At 36.3% G+C, this 21,271-nt stretch overlaps 1 protein-coding gene across 1 annotated transcript in view; it reads left to right on the forward strand.

Annotated features, from left to right (window-relative positions):
* LOC136238660 (uncharacterized) overlaps positions 1-20,918 on the forward strand; it is a 50,356-nt gene extending 29,438 nt beyond the window's left edge. The window contains exon 2 of the mRNA XM_066029233.1: positions 12,793-20,918. Within this exon, the coding sequence (XP_065885305.1) occupies positions 12,793-20,618 (7,826 nt within the window). The 3' untranslated portion in view covers positions 20,619-20,918. The remainder of the gene's footprint in view (positions 1-12,792) is intronic.
* The last annotated feature ends 353 nt before the right edge of the window (positions 20,919-21,271 follow it).

A 21,271-nucleotide genomic window follows, 5' to 3' on the forward strand; every position in this document is an offset into this window, starting at 1 on the left:
CAAAGAAATCACCCTGTAGAAAATTCTGCCAGAAACAAATTGCCCTGTAGAAAGATCAGTTAGAAGAAGTTACCTTTTAGAGAGTTCAGCTACAAAGAAACCATTCTGTAAAGAGCTCAGCTGCAAACAAATCACCTATACAAAATTCAGCTACAAACACATCACCCTGTAGAGAGATCAGCTAGAAGAAGTTACCTTGTAGATCGTTCAGCTACAAACAATTCACCCTGTAGAGAGAGCAATTAGAAGAAGTCACCTTGTAGAGTGTTCAGTTACAAAGAAACCACCATGGAGATTTCTGTAATCAATATATGTGACCGGATTTGCGAAAAGGGGTCTTCCACACACATCCAATTCCGTAAATGTTGGAGACCATAACTCAGTGTTCAAGTAACATATTAACCTGAACATTTCACCATGTATTCAGCTATAGTGGTGCTCACCACTGCCCAAATATCAAGGCAATAGCTCTTTCCAATCTGAAGTTATCAATTGTCAAAGTTGGCAAATTGGACCCCTTTTCGCAAATCCGGTCACATATGTATTATACAGTATATATAATTTGTACATTTACTGATAAAATATTTAAAGTACATCTACTTCATCTTTTCTTCTTCCTGTAGTAAAGAAAAAAGCATAGGTTAAAAAAGTCCCAAAGCTGGCCATAGGCCGGCTTTGGGGTATACAAATACAAAAAGAAATGAAATCTAATCCAAAACAGCCAAGCTGTAAAAAAAGTGTGCGGCCCTCAGAAAGGCTATGGTGAAAAAAGATGTGAAATCCAAAGTGGCGGCCAAGAAATGGCTGTGATGGTAGGTTAGTGGTAAAAATTTTAATAATGACAATTCAGGTGAATGGCGGCACAAAAATTCACCTGAATTGTCATTATTAAAATTTTTACTACTAACCTACCATCACAGCCATTTCTTGGCCGCCACCTTGGATTTCACATCTTTTTTCACCATAGCCTTTCTGAGGGCCGCACACTTTTTTTACAGCTTGGCTGTTTTGGATTAGATAAACATACCACTAAGGACTCCTACCCATTACCCCTTCCTGACGAAGTACAAGACCAACTTGCTGGGTCAACAGTGTTTTCCACACTTGATCTTCATAGTGGATATTGGCAGTTGCCAGTCAATCTGGCAGACCGTGAAAAGACTGCCTTTTGTCCAGGGCCTGGAAAGTTTTGCAGAATGCCATTTGGGCTTTCAGGTACCCCTAGTTCATTCCAGTGCCTCATGGATAAAACTCTACAGGGTCTTTCATTTGTTACAATTAACTTGGATGACATTTTGGTTCATTCTGAGACTGAAGAAGTGCATAGGAACAATCTTGATATAGTATTCAAGAGGTTGCTGAATGCAGGGCTAACCTTGAGGGATGCGAAATGTCACATAGGGGTGTCAATTGTACAATACCTAGGACATACATTTTCATCTAGTGGAATGTCACCTGATCCCAGGAAGGTAAATGTAGTTGTAGAGTGGCCAACCCCAACCAATGTAATTGAAGTGCATCAGTTTCTTGGATTGGCATCATACTATAGGCGATATATATCCCACACTTTTCCAATGTTGCTGCTCCATTGTATGTTCTCATACAGACTGGTATAACCTTTGCATGGAACCCAGACTGCAACGACACTTTCAATTCTCTCAAGCAACACTTGACTAATACACCAGTACTTGCTTACCCTTCATTTATTCCAACTTCTTCAGAATTTGTGCTTCAAACAAATGCCAGTGCAATAGGGTTAGGGGCTGTTTTGGAGCAGCAAGGACATCCTATCGCTTACGCCAGCCGGTCTCTCACCAGCTCAAGCGTAATTATAGTGTCATTCAATGCAAATGTTTAGCCATTGTCTATGCACTAAAACAGTTTCGCCACTACTTACTAGGCCGACCGTTTAAATTGTATACAGATCGTGCTCCCTTACAGTGGTTGTCAGCCCAAAAAATGGAGGGTATGTTATGTTGTTTATTCCTAGCTATCCAAGAGTATGATTTCAAAATTGTTTATCCTCCAACAGTAATGCTGATTCTCTCTCTCGTCTTTCCTCAAAACCTTGTGCTGTCACTATAAGCTTACCTTACTATTCCCACGAAGAACTTTGCAGTGGTCAATCTAAGTATACTACTTTATCTACGGTTCTCCAAGCTCGTTTTGGAATTAACAGACACCCCACAAGCTCAAATGTGGAACAAAGCTCCTTTCTACAGATGGAAACAACTTTGGCACCAACTTAAAGTAGTGGATAGTGTACTTTGTCGCCAGTACTCACCTAACCCTATGCATCAGTCAGTCACAGTACCTGTATTGCCACATGATCTTTAACAAGATGCAATTAGTCGTCACCATGATGCTCCTACTGCAGGTCACTTAGGTGTGGAAAAGACTCTTAATCGCCTACGCCACAATGCCTTTTGGATTAACAGGGACAGAGATGTAGATGAGTATTGTAGGCAGTGTTCCGTTTGCCAACAGTCTAAGCTCACTATGCCACAACCAGCACCACTACACAACATTCCTATTGGACAGCCATGGCAAGTGGTAGCCACTGATATCTTACAAGTGCTGTTATCAACAAACAATAACCATTATCTAGTGGTGATCCAAGACTACTTCACCAAATGGGCTGATGCTATCCCCATTCCAGACCAAACAGCTTCCTGCATTACATCTGAGCTTATAAAGTTTTTCAGCACATATGGGCCCCTGCAGATTCTCCACTCAGACCAAGGCCGTAATTTTGAAAGTACTATATTCACTCAAACCTTGGATGCTTTTGGTATCCAAAAGTCACGCACAACTCCTTATCATCCTCAAGGGGATGGTATGGTAGAACGATTTAATATAACTCTGTTACAACTTTTGAGAGCTTATGTCGCGATTGGGAAGCCTATTTGCCTCATGTTCTGTATGCATATAGCACATCTCAACACTCTTCCACTGAAGTTTCACCATTCCTTTTGTTATATGGTAGATACCCAACACCTTGCCCACTGGCAACACAACTAGGGTATGACATTCTATCCTACCCAGCACAACTTCAAGCTAAACTCGCAGAACTTTAGGACTTTGTTCATTCAAAGTCCTAAAGTTCTGCGAGTTTAGCTTTGAAGGAAAGCCTTGAGGCTGCCCTTCATTTTCAATCGATTTGAAGGTTACTAGATCTGTCCAAGAAGCTCGAGGCACTCAGGGAGACACTACGTATTTCTAGTAAATTATTATATATTTTTTACTAATGTATACCGTGCCATGCCAGCACAGTTGAAGCAGCAGGGCCTGGCAATGGTACACTTTGGCTTGGAACAATACCTGTTTGCTGTAGCAAAATTAATTGTACCGTGCCCAGCTGTAAACGCACTATAAGTCTCAAGTTGCCATGCCAGTTGCCACTGGATTTGATCGCGTAAAGAACAAGACTGATTAAGCCAGCTAATTAAAGTACCACACCCATACCAGATCGTGAATGAGAAGATTAGCAACCATCTATGGAATGATTGCAGCAGCTGCACAAAACGAGGAAGGCTATCTCACCTGACTGGTTTCCAGCACCTGACTTGCATACTACTTTATCTGCTACAGTATTTGTATCTCCTGCATGTTATGTATGCATAATTATGGTATGTACACATCACTGTGCCATTGCCACACCACTGATGAACTGCACTTAGCTACTGATGGCCGTATGCTGACTGTGCTGGCCTTCACGAGCTTGTCGTGCATAAACGTATTTTTTGATTGAGTCATCTTCAGAGACATCTGATTGATTGATTGGTTTTTAGTTTAACGTCACCATAGTCAACAAAAGCCGTCCTTCCTTACTAGAGCACACACACTTAACAGAGGGTATAAATTCATCATGATTACAAGAAGCACATCTCACACCTACAATGTAAAGAAGTTGTGGGTTTACATTTTGTATGCATCAGCCTTACCATAGCTGAATAATTTCCATTTTTGGTGTTGCCAATATTGTATTGCTGCATACAATAGTACAGTAATGTTACTAAGTGCCAGTAGATCAGTGGTGTGACAATGGCACAGTGATGTGTACACAGTATATATGCATACTAAACATACAGGAGACAGTGGTCTCTAGTTACGATGGTACTTTTGCATTATATCTGTCACTATTGTTCCATATTGGCTTGATTTGGGATCACATGTTGATTGTACTTTCAAACACCTTGTTGTGCATAGCCTCACCAGGGGTTTGTCACATTGGTGTATGTACTGGTTGTATGTGACCTGGTTCTAGTAATAATAATAATACGTATAAAAATATCTTCTCAATTGTTTTATAGTGTTTTATGTTTTCTGATGTGAATTGTATAGAGAAAGCCTTGAGGCTGCCCTTCATTTTCATTCGTGTAAGTACGAGTAACTCCCCCTTTCAACTCAAAGGATATGCTATCTCTGGGGTAGCCTAAGAGGCCTTCAACATTGTTTTAAAGTTGTTAAATATCCATAAAACCGGAAAGGGAAGACCGTTCACAAAGTATATGAAGAGTTGCCATACCCGTATTTCAAACCGCCACCACAGTGCAAAGTTTATGTGTGTGGAAATTTAAGCTTTCAATTCTTACATCCTGGTGGCTTTTACCAATTTTAACATTTTTGCTTATGTGGGTGCGTACAGACAAACAAACATATGTAAGTAGATACACACACGCATGCACACACGTTTTTATGAAAACAATTTCAGTAAATCAGGCGTGCACGTCTGATTTAAAAATGGTTCTGATTAAATGCCCTTTTATCTCAGGATAGGGTGGGAGCCAGATTTCTTGGATAACTTCACTCACTATAAAGCTATCTCACAATGGTACAGTGAAGCAAACAACAGTTTCCTTCCCATGGAAAAACAACATCCAATATGTGTGTGGGTTATTGGGTAGCCACCATCTTAAAACCTGTTTAATTTTAGAAATGAAGTAGGGATAAAAGTAGTGAAGCAAAATATGTGACCAAACTTGGGAAAACCATTGATGTACACACAATAGTACTTTTGTAATAAAACGCATTGTAAAAATGCAAATTCCAGAAAAAAATTTACATCACCTCACTGGTCGGTGAAGTAACACTCCAATACTTAAAATATCATGTTTGCCTGTTCATAGGGAGCTCAAAAATAGTCTCCATACACAGGAGGGTTTCTGAGTTATAGACATTGTTTATGTTGTGGTGATGAAATAATTTGCTAATGATCTTTCTACATGTGAATTTGCCTTCCTTCTCGAACACAGAAGCACACCTTGGGCAAAAAACTCTACCTTGGTGGATTCATAAATTTATAACAAACACAATGAGCCAAGATTTAACTCCATACACTGTTGTATCAGTAAGTTATCATACAGTACGATAGTACTATATAGTATGGATCACAAAGGTTTGGGAGTGGCACATGAAAAAACATCGCCAAAAACCAGCCTCACTTTTCCCTGACGATAATTGGTTAAGTAAAACTAAGCCCAAACAAGCCTTCGGATTGACCCAAAATGCTTTCAACAAGTTACTATGGAGTTTTAAATAAACAGAATTTTCTATTGAATGACTTGTGTAATTGACTAACTGAGTAACTGATGCCTTCAGACAAGCGTAACTCGATAACGGCTTGAGTTTTTCACTGTTCAACGTCACTTAAGCTGGACACGTGCCTTTTGGCATACCACAGTATATACAATGCATTCTTCATGGACTTACCAGTGTCCTCCTTTGTGTCCCTTCATCTTTGCTGACAGTGAAAAGTGTCAATTTGGCAGTAGTGCAAGATGGCTTCCCTTCATACCAGAAATTCCATATTTTCATAGTGGCTACTGTGATTGCAGAGGTGCTTTTCAAACAGTTCTTGATTTATAGTGCTTTGTAGTGACAACAAAGTGTAATAAGTATTTCACTTTTCAGACGATAATAGAGGATATGCGCTAACTTTATGATTGAAGACATTCTAATTAAAACATGATGTTTTCTTACTTCATGACGGTGAACGAATGTATTGTGGGTATGCATGGAAAGTACAAATCGCAAAAGTAGACCAGTTATGAGAGCTTCTCCAAAGAGATAGATTCCTTTACGTATATAACAGAGTAACTGGAAGGAGGAGCCCCATCCGTAGTTTATGTGGTGAGTTATAGTCCAAGCCACATTTTGTATGGGATTTACGATAGTCGTTCACTGTCAAAAATTTTTGGGCACGCCACCAATATCATTTTATTGATAATTTTTCATTCAAATAATAATATGCACATATCCTCTATTGATAGCTGGGGGCACACAGCACCATTTCTTTTTCTTTTTTTTGATGCGGTATGCATGGGTTCACCAGTCATAATAATTAATTGTACAAAGCTAACAAGTACACGGAATTTTCAACTAGAGTAGGGACCATAGCACACTGATAAAAAGTACTGAAACAAGCTGGAGTAGTGCACGATATTAAAAGTATATCCCTACTGTGCATTTTCATTATGGCATCTTGAACACAGTAGGGATATGACGTTTTCTTATTGTTTTACTGTGATTTAATATCGTGCACTACTCCGGCTAGTTTCAGTACTTTTATCGATGTGCTATGGTCCCTACTCTAGTTGAGAATTCTAATTTTTGTGTACTTGTGATAGTTTATGTAAGCACCTGTAGATTATTTTCTTGATGGCTACTGTACATATTAATTTATTTGCTCATCTGGCTGTCTAGTGCTGTATTTTCCACACTGCTTAACCTATGAAGCTGAAACTTAGCCAGTCCATTCCTCTGTTCCTATAGACAACAAAGAACCAAATTTTGAAAACTATGCAAATATTGACGGATTTCTAAAATTAGGTCAGATGTATTAATGATGGTATTACAGCATAACACTAGGTGGAAAAATCCAAACTTTGGCATTGAACACAAACTTTGGCATTGAACACAATTGTATTGTTTTAATGCCAAAGTAGGGATTTTTCTACCTAGTGATGTTATTCATATATCTTGCTTCATCACTTGGATCCCTACTTCATTTTTCAGGTGATACATAATAGTTCATTTGGTTTTTTTTTTCTCATAGCATTATAGTTATGCTTGTGATATACACATGTGAGTGCTCTATTAGAATATGGTACATGGCTGTTGTATTAGGGTGACTGCTTTAGATTATCTAAAGTGAACCGCTAGTCTACAGGATTTTTCAATGTGTGTGGTTACCAATATACCTTGTTTTCAATTTGCTACTGTATAGTAAAAGACTTTGGCGGTAAAAAAGTGTGATGAAACCCCTCTGTTGAACAAAATTGATGGAAAAAACTTTGGCAATTGAAATAATATTTGCCAAAGTTTTTACTGTGCGGTACAGTAAGGATTACGACAAGGTGTCAACTTATCAGTTAAGTAGCGTATTAAATATATAGGTAGGTAGCGTTGTTGTTGTAGTAGTACTTTGTAATATCTAATGACATGTTAGCAAAGGCGTGCTTCACTATCTCCTGCAATGCCCATGAGTGACCACACGTATTTACTTTTTCAGTGAACTCCGGTAGCAGTAGTCTCGCGTGGCCAGACCCTTTTTTTTCTTCCTGCAGACCACACACCGCTAGCATCTTGTCTTTTTAGTCTCGCATGGCCAGACCCTTTTCTAGTCAACTCTTGTGTAATCATCTAAAATAATTGGTGAAAAAAATTTGGCGAATTGAATGCTATTCACCAAATTTGCCAAAGTTTTTACTATACGCTATTTATTACAAGTGCAGCCAGACCAGTAAGGGAGTGTTGTAGCCTTAGCTAGGTTATTAAGAGACATGTTTGCTATGCTTCTATTGTTGTTAATGGGGTATGGTCATTGCGTTTGATCACTATAAGTGCAGCTAGGCGTGGCTGTCATGCTATATTCCTTTATTACCGAAGTTTTTTTTACAAAACCGCAAGTGTGAAAACTTTTATGGCTTGTGTGAACTGTGGGCGATACGAGTGGACCCCACTCATTAATTAACCCATCAAGCTATATACCATTTGATAGCCATCTCTCTCTTCTACCAACACAGCTAGAATACTTACAGATCACACACACAACTCACACGCTATGAAGCGAAGAAAGCGTATCTTCTCCGTATCGCCATGGCATTGAAAGATGGGCGCCGCCATCTTACTAATCAACGCAATGACATCACACTATTTATTTTTAGAATCCTTATCACGTGGGGAATGGAGAAATTCCAACTAAAGCCTCCTAGTAGCAGGGAGAAGGCGAACATGGAGTTTTAAACAGGTATTATTGTTTTGTATACACTATTTTATATTGCCAAGTGCCATAACTTGCCCATGCTTCTTCCTATCGCCGAACGGTAAACTTCATTAGAAATGCCCGGTCCTTCTGAGCAGTTTGGTAGCAATTTCAGCTTCGTAGCCCCTAGGAAAAAGGAGTTATGGCTCCGTTTATAAAGGACACTCGTTATGGCAATATATTAGCCATTCGATAATAAAGGGATATTGTTACATAAATGTAATTGTCAGGTCATCGTGCTTTGTTGTCAGTTATTGTGCAGACACAGATACTACACTATTGAGTATCTAATAATTAGTGCATAAATGAATGTCAATTTTTAAATTTTGAAGGTTTGAATGTAACTTTTAAAGCTTCGATGAATATTGTATGTAGCTATTAGGGCTATGCGATTATATTGATTATACAATTAATCGATTGTAGCACTAATCATGATATGCAATAATCAAAAAAATGAATTAATCAAAAATAGTACATAGAGCCATACGCCATACTTATAATAATTATTCAACTTTTAACCAATTGCTATTACCATAGAACCATAGGTGTTGCTAGTAAAGAAAGCCTTGTGTCACATAATAGACTGAGTAACTGTTAAACCTTTCTAAACAAAGCATTCAGTAGGCTTGCATTGATTATGCCGGCATAATTTTAGGGGATGAAAACTAGCATAATGGAGCATAATTAGGAGCATAATGGGAAAATTTCTGCCACAATAAGCATAACTTCTGTTATAACAGTCACAAAGTCAAGGGCTAATCTGTTTGGATGGTGAAATGATTAACGAGTAGAAAAATGCTCTACTACAAGTTTACACTGCTCGACAAAATGAATGCTTTTCATTGTGGGTTTGAGTTTTATAGGACATTATAATCATGTGCCAAGTTGCCAACTAATACCAAGGTATATGGCAAAGCAGTTTATCTGAGCTTCAATCATTCAATTTGGTATTATATAACATGTCTCATTGTCTAATTTTGAATAAAATGTGATATGATGATTATGATTATTGGAAGCTCAATTGGAAGATAATACAGTAAAAGCTCTGATGTTAATAAAGTTAGTGTTGAGTCAGATAGCTATTGAATGCCTAGACATTGAAAGCAGTGAGGTCTGCAGGTCTGCTGAGGCCAGGAAAACATTTCAAAAAGATCAAGATTCTCTAATAGAACAGTCAAACACTCTAATAGAACAGTCATCGCATGTAACAGAGAAAATGAGAACTATTCAAGTGTTTATCCCCAGGAAGCTAACATGTCTTTGGCATGATGCCGCAAATGCAAGTACAAAACCCAACCTGTGTCACAATTACGCGATCAATTTTTATGAATAAAAAATGATAAGTTTTCACGCCTACCAGACAAACCACTTAGAGCAATGAGCTGAAAATCGGTGTATAGCTGGAATAATTATCATAGAAAGTACTTACAGTAGTACAGAAGAATCGGATCTCAAACCACTGAGTTATGATTTGAAAGCCAACTACGTGTAGCTAATGCAAGATCGAGATACTCTAATAGAACAGTCACCCTAATAGAGCATTCAGCTAGGTTTATAACTTACTCCATTATAGAATTATGTTACATTGCAAGTTATTCTGTAGAGAGTTCAGCTACAAACAGTTAATCTTATAGACAATTCAGCTGCAAGCAAGTCACTGTAAAGTCACTCCGTAGTACAACAAGTCACCATGTAGCTGGAGCATTGAACACAAAATAATTGTTATACCCTGCCAAAGTAGGGATTTAACACTGAGCTATGCTGTAATAGCTACCATTGTTCATCTCTTGTTTCACTACTTTTTGTTGCTTGGAACCCTACTTCATTTTTAAATTTATAATTTTAACATTTAGTTGTTTTTTTTTGTTAAAGCATACAGCTAGCTATAAACATGTGACTGCTATATTAGAGTATCTCGAGTAGGGACCCGCCAATTATGCTCATAATTTTACCTATTATGCTATGCTGCACTGCTAAAAAATTTACCTATTATGCTTAAATTTATGCTCAATGCTTACCCATTATGCTCAAATTATGCCCAACTATTTATGCCTCAGTTCTCATGCTCTGCTAATAATTTCCAGTTTATGGATAAATAATAAGTGGCTAAAGCACAAACTTACTTGTCAAAATGCATATCACAGAAAAGATCGGCTATATGACTGTTCTATTAGAGTATATCGATCTTTCTGTGATAGCTATTTTGATAAGCAAAAATTCATACTATTACACAAATATTCTACCTATTATGTTAGCATTATGCTCAATGCTTTCAGACACCTATTATGCTCATAATTAGGCCAGCATAATCGGCGGGTCCCTAATCTCAAGTCAGCCTGCAAAGATGTGTGCTTGCCCAAAAGGGGTGTGGTCAACGTGGTTTCGATTGATTTATTAGACTAGAGTATCTCAAATCAGCCTACCAACTTGAAGGTGTGTAGTCTCAAATACAGCTAGTATAAAAGAGGTGTGGTCATTGTGGTCTCGATCAATAGATCGATAATAGTAGAATAAAGAATGGACGTGATCTTGTGACCTATTGTGGAGTACCGGTACCTCCGTACAGTAGCGTAGTCTAAGCACCTTAAATAATTTTATAGCATATATTATGCTGCTTAAAGAAAGTGTTGATATGGAAAATTAACACCTTGATGTGGTTTCGTTGGATGAAGAAGAAGAAGACAAGCAGCCTGATTGAAGAGAAAAGAAAAGACAAGGTGCGCACTTGTCAGAACCCCAAAAGACACATCCCACTGGTGTTTGTTGTTGTGGCGTAAAATGGTGACCATGCGCTGCTTTGTTTGGGCTCTTGGCTTGCGACTGTAGTCAGGCAGTGAGTGAGTGAGATAAAATTTCGAGTTTCGACGATTTTTAAAAATATTCTATATCCGGCTGCCAGTAAGTGTTTTCTTGTTTTTAACACTACATTTGATGTTAGATGGACTAATATTATTCCGTAAAGGTGATTTTCGTTGCATAAGAAGTTTCTAAGCTGGTTTTTAAAAGCAGTATTTTTGGTGGCGCGCGTCACTTTTGATGCAAACCCTACTTAAACAGTACTACAGTACTGTTTGATACTTCTGATTTTCTTGTTTTTACTGTTACAGATGATGTTAGCTAGACTATGACTGTTTTGTAAATAAGCTTTTTATAAATGTATGATATTTCTTTGATAGTGTTTAACAGCAGTGGCTATATTAAACAGTATTACCATATTGTTTGATACAGTATAGTTGATATACTACTGTATTTTGACCTGTTCTGTGACATAGTTTATGGTGGTATCAAACAGTACGGTAGTACTGTTTAAGTAGGGTTTGCATCAAAAGTGAGAGCGCCACCAAAAATAACGCTCTTAAAAAACCAGCTTAGAAACTTCTTGCGCGACGAAAATCACCTTTATGGAATAATATTAGTCCATCTAACATCAAATGTAGCGTTAAAAAAACAAGAAAACACTTACTGGCGGCCGGATATAGAATTTTAAAAAATCGTCAAAACTCGAAATTTCGTCTCACTCACTCACTGACCACAGTCGCAAGCCTAGAGCCCAAACGAAGCAATGCACGGTCCCCATTTTAGCCACAACAGCAAACTCACCGGTGGGATGTGCCTTTTGGGGTTCCAACGAGTGTATGCCCTGTGCACCTTGCCTTTTCTTTTATCTTCAATCAGGCTGCTTGTCTTCTTCTTCATTCAACGAAACCATATCGAGGCATTAATTTTCCATATCAACACTTTCTTTAAGCAGCATAATAGACGCCACAAAATTATTTAAGGAGCTTAGACTACGCTACTGTACGGTCCCCGACTGTACGGAGGTACCAGTACTCCACGATAGGTCACAAGGTCACGCCCATTCTTTATTCTACGTATTATCGATCTATCGATCGAAACCACGCCCCTTTTACGCTAGCTGTATTTGTGACTACACACCCTCAACTTGGTAGGCTGATTCGAGATACTCTAGTCTAATAATCGATCGAAACCATGATGACCACACCCCTTTTTAGGGCAAGCACTTCTTCGCAGGCTGACTAGATATACTCTAATACAGCAGTCACCCTCTAATAAAAGTCACATGTTTATAGCTAGCTGTATGCTTTAACAAAAAAACTAAACAAACTAGTATATTATAAATGAAGTAGGGTTTCAAGCTATAAAAAGTAGTGAAACAAGATATGAACAATGGTGGCTATTACAGCCTAGGTCAGTGGGAAATCCCTACTTTGGCATTGAACACAAAATAATTGTTATACCATGCCAAAGAAGGGATTTAACACTGAGCTATGCTGTAATAGCTACCATTGTTCATATCTTGTTTCACTACTTTTTATAGCTTGAAACCCTACTTCATTTTTTGAATTTATAATTTTTAATATACTAGTGTCCTAATGTATTCTCACTTGTGTAAATGTTGCACTAAATACACTGAATGATATTATGATTTTGTACTGTGGCTTCCTTCTAAGCACTACACATTTTGATACAGCTGTTAATGACTTTATTTCATGTATTTCCTCTAGTGGATGTTGCAGCTGCTACTAACCATCTAAGGGAATATTACATTAAATTCAGGTTTAAAATGACAGAAAAGGATTGGCCACCATACCAGCCTAAAGAGTATACACCTTTAGAGTTAAGTTATGAAAAGAAAAATGATGCAGCATCTAATTTGAAATATGAAAATAATGCGAACACAATAAACAACATGACCTCTGTACCTTGTAATCCCCATATAAATTATGACAAAAGCACTACCAAGAACATGACTGAATTGTTTGAGACATCTAAGCCTTCTTTGATTTTAATTGAAGGAGCACCTGGTATGGGAAAAACTGTTTTAACAAAAGAAATTGCTTTTCAATGGGCTAAACATGAGTTATTAAACTCCAAAAATCTTGTCTTTTTAATTTTCAAGAACACTTTCAAGATTGATTCTCTAGAAAGTTTACTGTACTGTATATTTCGAAAGGACCACTTGGTGCTTAGTGTAAATGAATACCTTGTTGCAACTAAAGGTAAAAGTCTTACAATTATAATTGATGGATATGATGAGAATTTTGGAGAATGTGAGAATGGTTCTTTACTTGCTGACATTATTTGTCGAAAAATCTTGCCAAACTGCAGTCTGATAATTACCTCTTGTCCTACTGCCTCAGTGCTCCACAGTTTTGCTGACACTAAAGTAAACATCTTAGGATTTGCTGAGGAGGACAAGCTGCACTACATTCAAAGGTCTTTACAATATTCACCTGAAAAGGTATTAATCCTTCAGGAAGTTTTGTTACTAAATCATCACATCAATAAACTTTGCTGTATTCCTTTAAATATGACCATATTGGTTCACTGTTTCATTGCCGAAAAATTACCTAAAACTCAAACAGAAATGTTTAAATTGCTTATTCTTGTTACAGTCTTACGTTTTATAAAAAATAATGTAGCAGGTTTTTGTGCAAATGACGTTGTTGGTATAGAGGACCTTCCTCACCCATATAAACAGACACTTAATAAAATTGCAAGACTTGCTCATGATGCACTGTTTGACAATAAAAAAGAGTTCACCGTATCTGACATTTGTTCAAGAGAGATTCCAAATGGTCTTGGTTTGCTATCTACTAATGCATATTTCAATCCCAAAAATTTCACACAAGATGTGTCAGTAAGTTTCATTCATTGCTTTATCCAAGAATACTTGGCAGCATGTCACATTAGTTTGCTCCCAAATTCAGCACAATTTGAGTTGCTCAAAGAAACTTTTTGGAATACGCAGTATTTTAATGTGTGGGTCTTTTATAGTGGAATAACTCATGGGAAAAATGTTGCTTTTAAGCAATTTCTTTCAGGAAAATGGTTTACAATGGCTGAAACTTGGTTTGTGATGGCTGCTAATGATTTTATGCAGGCTGCTTTCTTTCCAAATACTTGGTCAGTCAAAATTTCTGACATAATATTGAAAGATAAAATAAAATGTCTTCATCTTCTTCATTGCTTTGCTGAAACAGACAATGGCGATATGATTACACTACTAAAAAACCTTTTCAATGGTGAAATTATTGATTTCAGTATGCAGGCTTTGACAATCCATGACATTAATACTCTAGGAATTATCCTAGCAACAACTTGTCATAACCATTGGAAAGTGCTTGATTTATCAAACTGTAGCATCAGTAATCATAATTTTAGGAGCTTATCAAGAATGGTTGCAGGAAGTGGCAACAGGTACAGTTTAAGCATTGATCAGGTTGATTTGTCATATAATGATTTGGATTTTTCATCACTAACCAGCATTACTGATTTAATAAAATACTGGAATATATCAGAAATCTACATAAAAGATGATAAGCCTATTAGTAGAGGGACTGAAGTGTTCCAAAGACTTGAAAACCAGTTTCTTTTCTCCTCAAATAATCGTCTATCTTTGTTTTTGATGGGGACTTTTCTATGCATACGTCAAGCCCAGCACATGAGCTTTGCAGCTGCACTCAATACTACAGACACTGTGGAACAACTATGCATTATTCAGTGTCAGTTGGGATCAAAAATAGAAGACTTCCAACATTTAATACATTTAATCCAAAAGCAAAAGATTTCTGCTATTCATGTTATTGATGGCACATCTTTGAATGAGTATTTCCTTACAAAAGTCATTCAAAATAACCAAATTAAACATTGCTTTATTTATGGTGTGAAGAATGGACTAAATATAAATAGTTTATTTAGAAGCAAAAGTATCGACTTTGGCATTAAGTTAGTAGTTGGCAATGACTCTGTGGAAGGCAAAATAACAACTGATAATTTAAGAATGTTTTTGTCAAAATTTGAAATATTAAATCTTCTTGTCTCTATCAGATTACTACTTTGTCACTTTGAAATGCCAGAAAAAAGGGCATGGAAGTCAAACTTTTTATATGTTGGTGATGAAAGTAAGTTTATAATTGATGCGTTTGTCGAAGTATTGCATAAAACCAATGACAAATGTCAATTAAGCATGGCTTTTATTGAAAACAGAACCATGATTGCTTACAGGGTAAAGCTTGATGACATTACTCATAAATTATTGCTTGGTCCTTTAATGAAAATCAAAACCATTTATATCAGTAATTGTTATTTAGAAAATGTGGAATATAAAGATATTGTTGCAAAGTTGAAGTGGAGATGTCTTTCTTCCTTTACTATTTTTGCTGGAAATAAATTAGAGATTGATGACTTACGGTGGGTGTGCACTGAACTATTGGAACATAACTCTGCACTTAGTGAGCTGTTTATACATACTTCCAATGAAGTTGGTGATGTGTCATCTGTTGCACAAGATTTATTGCCATCTTCAGAAGTTTCAGCTGTGATAGTCACAAAAGATGCCTTTGTTGGATATAGACCTAATACTAAACAAATCTCATTGGCATTCCAGCTTGAACCATTCATAACTACAGCCAAACTGTTCAACTCTGAGATACACAATGTAACATTTTTTCAGATTGTTTCTTTATTAACCTGTACTCCTAAATGTTGGTTAAAGCTAGATTTTGGAAATTGTGCTTTTGGTGATGCTGAATGCAACTTGTTACACAGTTGCATAACACAAAAGGGGTCTGGAGTAACTGTAAAAGCTGTTACTATATCATTACAGAAGTTGACGTCTTCATTGTCGCATTTTGTAGACATTCTTGGTTTCAGCAAAGTTGAAAAGTTAATTATACATGACTCAAGTCATTCAGTTTGCCAGAGTTTTATTAAAAGACTTGAAAATATGATGATTACAAATAAGTGTGAATATGAAGTGCAACTTACAGTTTACTGGAATGATATGACGTTTTGTTTTTTCTATAAAGCAAAGTTGAGTCAACTTCTCGGAATACTACCAAAATCTGCTTCTACTTTGTATGTAATAAAATGCTCTTTATTTTTAGGTTTTGATGAAATACACGTTATTGACAACCTTAGCAAGTTGAGTAAAATGGTTCTAATTGAAAATGTAATGGATACCCACCTCATGTTAAGCATAATATATGGACTATCAGACTTCGGTAAAAACTTGGAGGTGCTATTACATATTACCAATTATAATGAAGCAGCAAGCATTATTAATATGAAAACTACTGTTATGGTAAAGCCAAATCTTAGTCTAATAGTATTTGGTGGACAACATTTGTTAGTGCTAAGTGCAACCTATGCTCAGATATCCATATTTTCAAGAATTATGGTGCAAAGTTTTACCTGGCTGTATAAATTTCAAAATATTGCATTTCTAAAACTAGTGAGTAAAATTTGCAGTTGTTCTCAAACTGGAACTAGGTTGATTCTGTTTCAGAAGGACAGTAAAGCTGAAAAGGAGAGCAGACAAATGTCTGAAATTCCACTTTCTTTACCAAGCATTCATGTATCTTTTTGCTCTAACATTACAGAACTAAAATTTCACAACTGTCAGCTTACTGAACAAGAAATCTCTCTCTTAACACATGTTTTGTCTGTCAGCATCAAACTCGAGGAAATTGGTTTTCGTAAAAGCTATTTGCAGGAAGAAGACATTGTCAAGATTTCCAGTGCTGTTCATCATGTTTCAAAGCTTAAGTTTGTTGATTTCAGTTATAATTTTATCACCAACAAGGCAGTTAATGGAATTGCCAATATGTTACTTAACAATATTCATCTACAAGATTTGCATTTATGTGGATGTCATCTGGAAGATGTAGGAATTATCAAAATTACCAAGGCACTTTCTAATACTTCTACTCTATTACACTTGGATATCAGTTATAATAACATTACAGACATAGCTGCTGACCATGTAGCATCAACTTTGTCACTTAACCGTAAAATTAGGTATTTGAATTTAGGTAATAACAATTTGCAGACTTCAGGTACATTAAAGATAATTGAAGCTATTAAGCATAGCTCAGATTTAGCATACTTTGACATAAGTTGCAATGATGATATTGGTGGAGCAGCCAATGAAATTGCTACTCTAGTTTCTTGTACCAATTTACAGAGTTTATGCTTAAAGAAAGATAATTTTCAAGTTGCAGGAATCATTGAAATCATGGAAGCTCTTAAACATATTTCAACATTGAGCAAACTGCACCTTGGCTATAACAATATTACTGAAAAAGCAGCAGATTCCATTGCAACGGTTATATTTCATAATTCTGCATTGACAGAACTTGATTTAAGTGGAAATAATCTTAAAACAATAGGGGTTAAGAAAATCATGCGAGCACTTAGCAATACTTCAACCTTGATAAAACTTTACCTTGGTGATAACCATATAACAAAAGAAGCTGCGGTTGACATTGCAAATGTGATATCAAAAAACAAAAACTTACAAGAACTAGATTTGAGCAGAAACTATTTACAATCACTTGGTGCAATCACAATTTTAAGATCTCTGCAGAATATTTCAACATTGTATAAACTCTCTATAAGTAAGAACAATATTACAGCTGAAGCAGCTGATGATATAGCAATGGTTTTGTCCTGCAATTTAAAACTACGGGAGCTGGATATAAGTAACAATGCTTTGAACATTGGTGCAGCGAAAGTTTTTAAGTCTCTCAATGCAGCCCTGTTGAAATTAAACATTAGCAATAATAATATATCAGAGTTTGCTGCAGATGGTATTTCAGATGCTTTGTCTTCCAGTATTATGTTGGAGCATTTGAATTTAGGAAATAACGATTTTCAGGTGAATGGTATAAGAAAAATTGTGAAAGCTATGAAATCTTCATCAAAGTTGATAAGCCTTGACCTTAGTTGTAACTACATTGTTGATGAGGTAGCAAAAGATTTAGCAGAAGTTTTATGTAATAATGTTGGACTCCAAGAACTTAAGTTAAGCAGTAACGAATTAAGTACTGAAGGGATTAAAATAATTACCAGTACTTTTCGGGATTTACAGTTAATTAAAGCAATAGATTTAAGCTGTAATAACATCAAAGATGAAGCAGCAGATAGTATTGCATTTAGCATTCAGTCTTGTATTATTTCATTAGAAGAACTGGACTTGAGTGGAAATAACTTTCAAAGGGGAGTCACAAATATTATTGGACCTCTCCGAAATACTAGACTCTTGAGAACATTTATCATTAATGATTGTCATATTACAGAGCAAGATGTTGGGTGCATTGCAGCCATGATATCACATACTAAATTGCAACAGCTTTGTTTGAGTAGGAATTGTTTTCAAGGAAGTGGTGTAATTGAAATCCTAAGAAGTCTTGAAGATGTAAATACACTGAATACACTTTGCCTCAACAAGAGCTATATTACCACTGAAACAGCAGACTTAGTTGCAGCTTGTTTATCTCATAATTTGAGATTGCAATCATTAGATTTAGGTGGGAATGATTTGCAAGGAATAGGCACCATAAAGATTTCCAACAGTCTCAAGTATACTTCCACTCTGACAGAACTTAATATTAGTAATAATAACATTACACAAATTGCAGCAGATGATTTAGCTGCTGTTTTAAATTGTAATACTAGACTGGAAAGTTTGTATTTATATAAAAATGATTTAAAAGCAGGTGGCATTATCAAAATTGCAAATGCTATTAAAAATTTGTCTGCCTTGATTACTCTTGATTTGGGTTATAACAAAATGACTAGTAAACCAGCAGAACATTTAGGAAGTGCTTTCTGCAGTACCCTTAATCTACAGAACCTTGATTTAAGTGGAAATAGCTTGGAGTCATTAGGTGCCACAATTATTTGTTGCCATCTTCAGTGTGTTCCTGTAATACAGACTATTAATCTAAGTAACAATGACATTGCTGAAACAGCAGCAAGTGATATTGCAGCTAGTCTTGTATCATGGTCCACACTAAAGAAACTTGATTTAGGTGGAAATAACCTTCGGGCAAGTGGCACTTTAAGAATTGCAAATGCACTTGAAAGTATGTCAATGTTGGAAACACTTGTTCTCAATGATAACCACATTACAGTGGAAGTTGGAAGAAGCTTACAAGTTGCAATAGAATGTGGTACTTACTTGCAGGAAGTAGATTTAAGTAGCAGTAGTTTGTCAACAGCAAGTGTTATAGAGATTGCAAAAGGCTTACGGAACATTATTACGTTGACTAAGCTTAATCTCAGTGATAATGAAATAAATCATGATGCAGTTCATGCGGTAGCAACTGCCTTGTTTCATAATCGTAATCTGTTAGAGCTAAGTATGAGTAGAAACAACCTAGGATCCAAAGGATTCATTAAACTGGCTAGAGGACTTCAAAATATGCACAAATTAAAGAAGTTGGACATTAGCTGGAACAATGTTACAGATAAAGCAGCCAAGTCCATAGCAAATGTTCTAAAACATAATACTCATCTGCAAGAACTTAATCTGGGAAATAATAAACTTGAAACTAGGGGTGTAACAATAATTTCAAAAGTCCTTGGCAATACTTGCATGGAGTTAATGAAACTTGATTTCAGTTCTAATAACATTACTGTTGAAGCAGCTAGTGAAATTGCAGCAGCTTTATCTTGCAAAACCAATCTGCACGAACTTAAGCTGTGTGGTAATTTCCTAACATCAAGTGGAGTAGCTGAAACTGTCAATGCCCTCATGCATAACCAGCTACTTAAAAAGCTGGATGTTAGCTCTAACAGTATTACTGATGTAGCAGCAGATGCAATTGCAGTCTTACTGCAGCAAAATACTTTGTTGGAGGAATTGTGTTTGAACAACAATAAGCTGAAAACAGATGGTGCAATTAAAATTTTTAGAGCACTTCAACATAACCATGTGTTAAAGAGATGTGACATTAGTGCCAATGGTATTACCCACCTTGCTGCAGATTGTATAACAAATGTGTTAGGGCATACCAACCAGCTGAAAGCTTTATGTGTAGATGGGAACAACTTTAAGTCACTGGGAATAATAAAGATTGCAACGGCACTTGAGAAAATTTCAACCTTAAAGATTCTAAGTTTAAGTCACAACAATTTTGAAGATGATGCAGTTGACAATATTGTAAAGATTCTCTGTCATAATTCTAAATTAGAGCAGCTGTATTTGAGTGGAAATAATTTAAAATCTTCAGAAGCTATAAAAATCATAAATTTGCTTCATTCTGTTGCTATTTTTTCTGTCAGCATAGATGATATCACTGATACGGAAGCTAACAGTATAGCAGAGGCTTTATCTTATAATAATAAACTCACCCAGTTTTATATCACTGGGGAAAAGTTGTCTGCATCTGCAGTTGGAATAATTGCTAAAGGTATAATAACCATTCCAACACTGACAATTTTTGATGTTATCTCTGATGTGATTACTGCTCAAGAAGCTACAGAAATAATTTTGATATTATCTCCAAACAGCAAACTACAAGTTTGTATTAAGTGGAAGTGACCATGCAAGTGTGGCTGCACATATACACACACATTACTCTAATTTTAATAACTAATGCTACACACAGTAGTTGTGCATACATAGATATTTCCAACCCCCTTTTACTTCTTTGTATCCTTGAAATTGTGCATGCATTCAATTCCAATAAGACGTAATTGTATACCTAAACTGCTGCTGACTATCATTATTATATCCTCTTTAATGTACATAGGTTATGCTGATTATCTTCAGTTTACACTATACTGTGTATGTATAAAATTAATGTGTAATTTTTGATGTTTACTTTCAAAACAAGCTGCAGTAGACTCTATACGTGTTAATTTTGTGCATGCACATATAAATCGATTGGAGGATGTGAAATTGCCAAATTAATACTCGCTACTATTAAACTTTTTTAGCCATGAAATCACCATGAATAATCTGAATTACACATTCCCAACCATAAGCTCCCCTCCCTAATTCATGAGTCAGAGGTGTGATACCTTGAAGAGTCAGCTTAAATTTTTCACTAAGACCCTCGCCTTTCTCTGGTGCTTCTGCCATTTCTATTTCTGCAAGGGCGTGGCTGGCTACTTCTAGTATAACTTCGTGTAATGCACCAGTTATGCATGTTCAACTTGTTGCTAAGGGCCCACATTGTTGACGTCCCATAG

This window comes from Dysidea avara, chromosome 11 (genome assembly GCF_963678975.1).
Source record: "Dysidea avara chromosome 11, odDysAvar1.4, whole genome shotgun sequence".
Lineage (NCBI taxonomy): Eukaryota > Metazoa > Porifera > Demospongiae > Dictyoceratida > Dysideidae > Dysidea > Dysidea avara.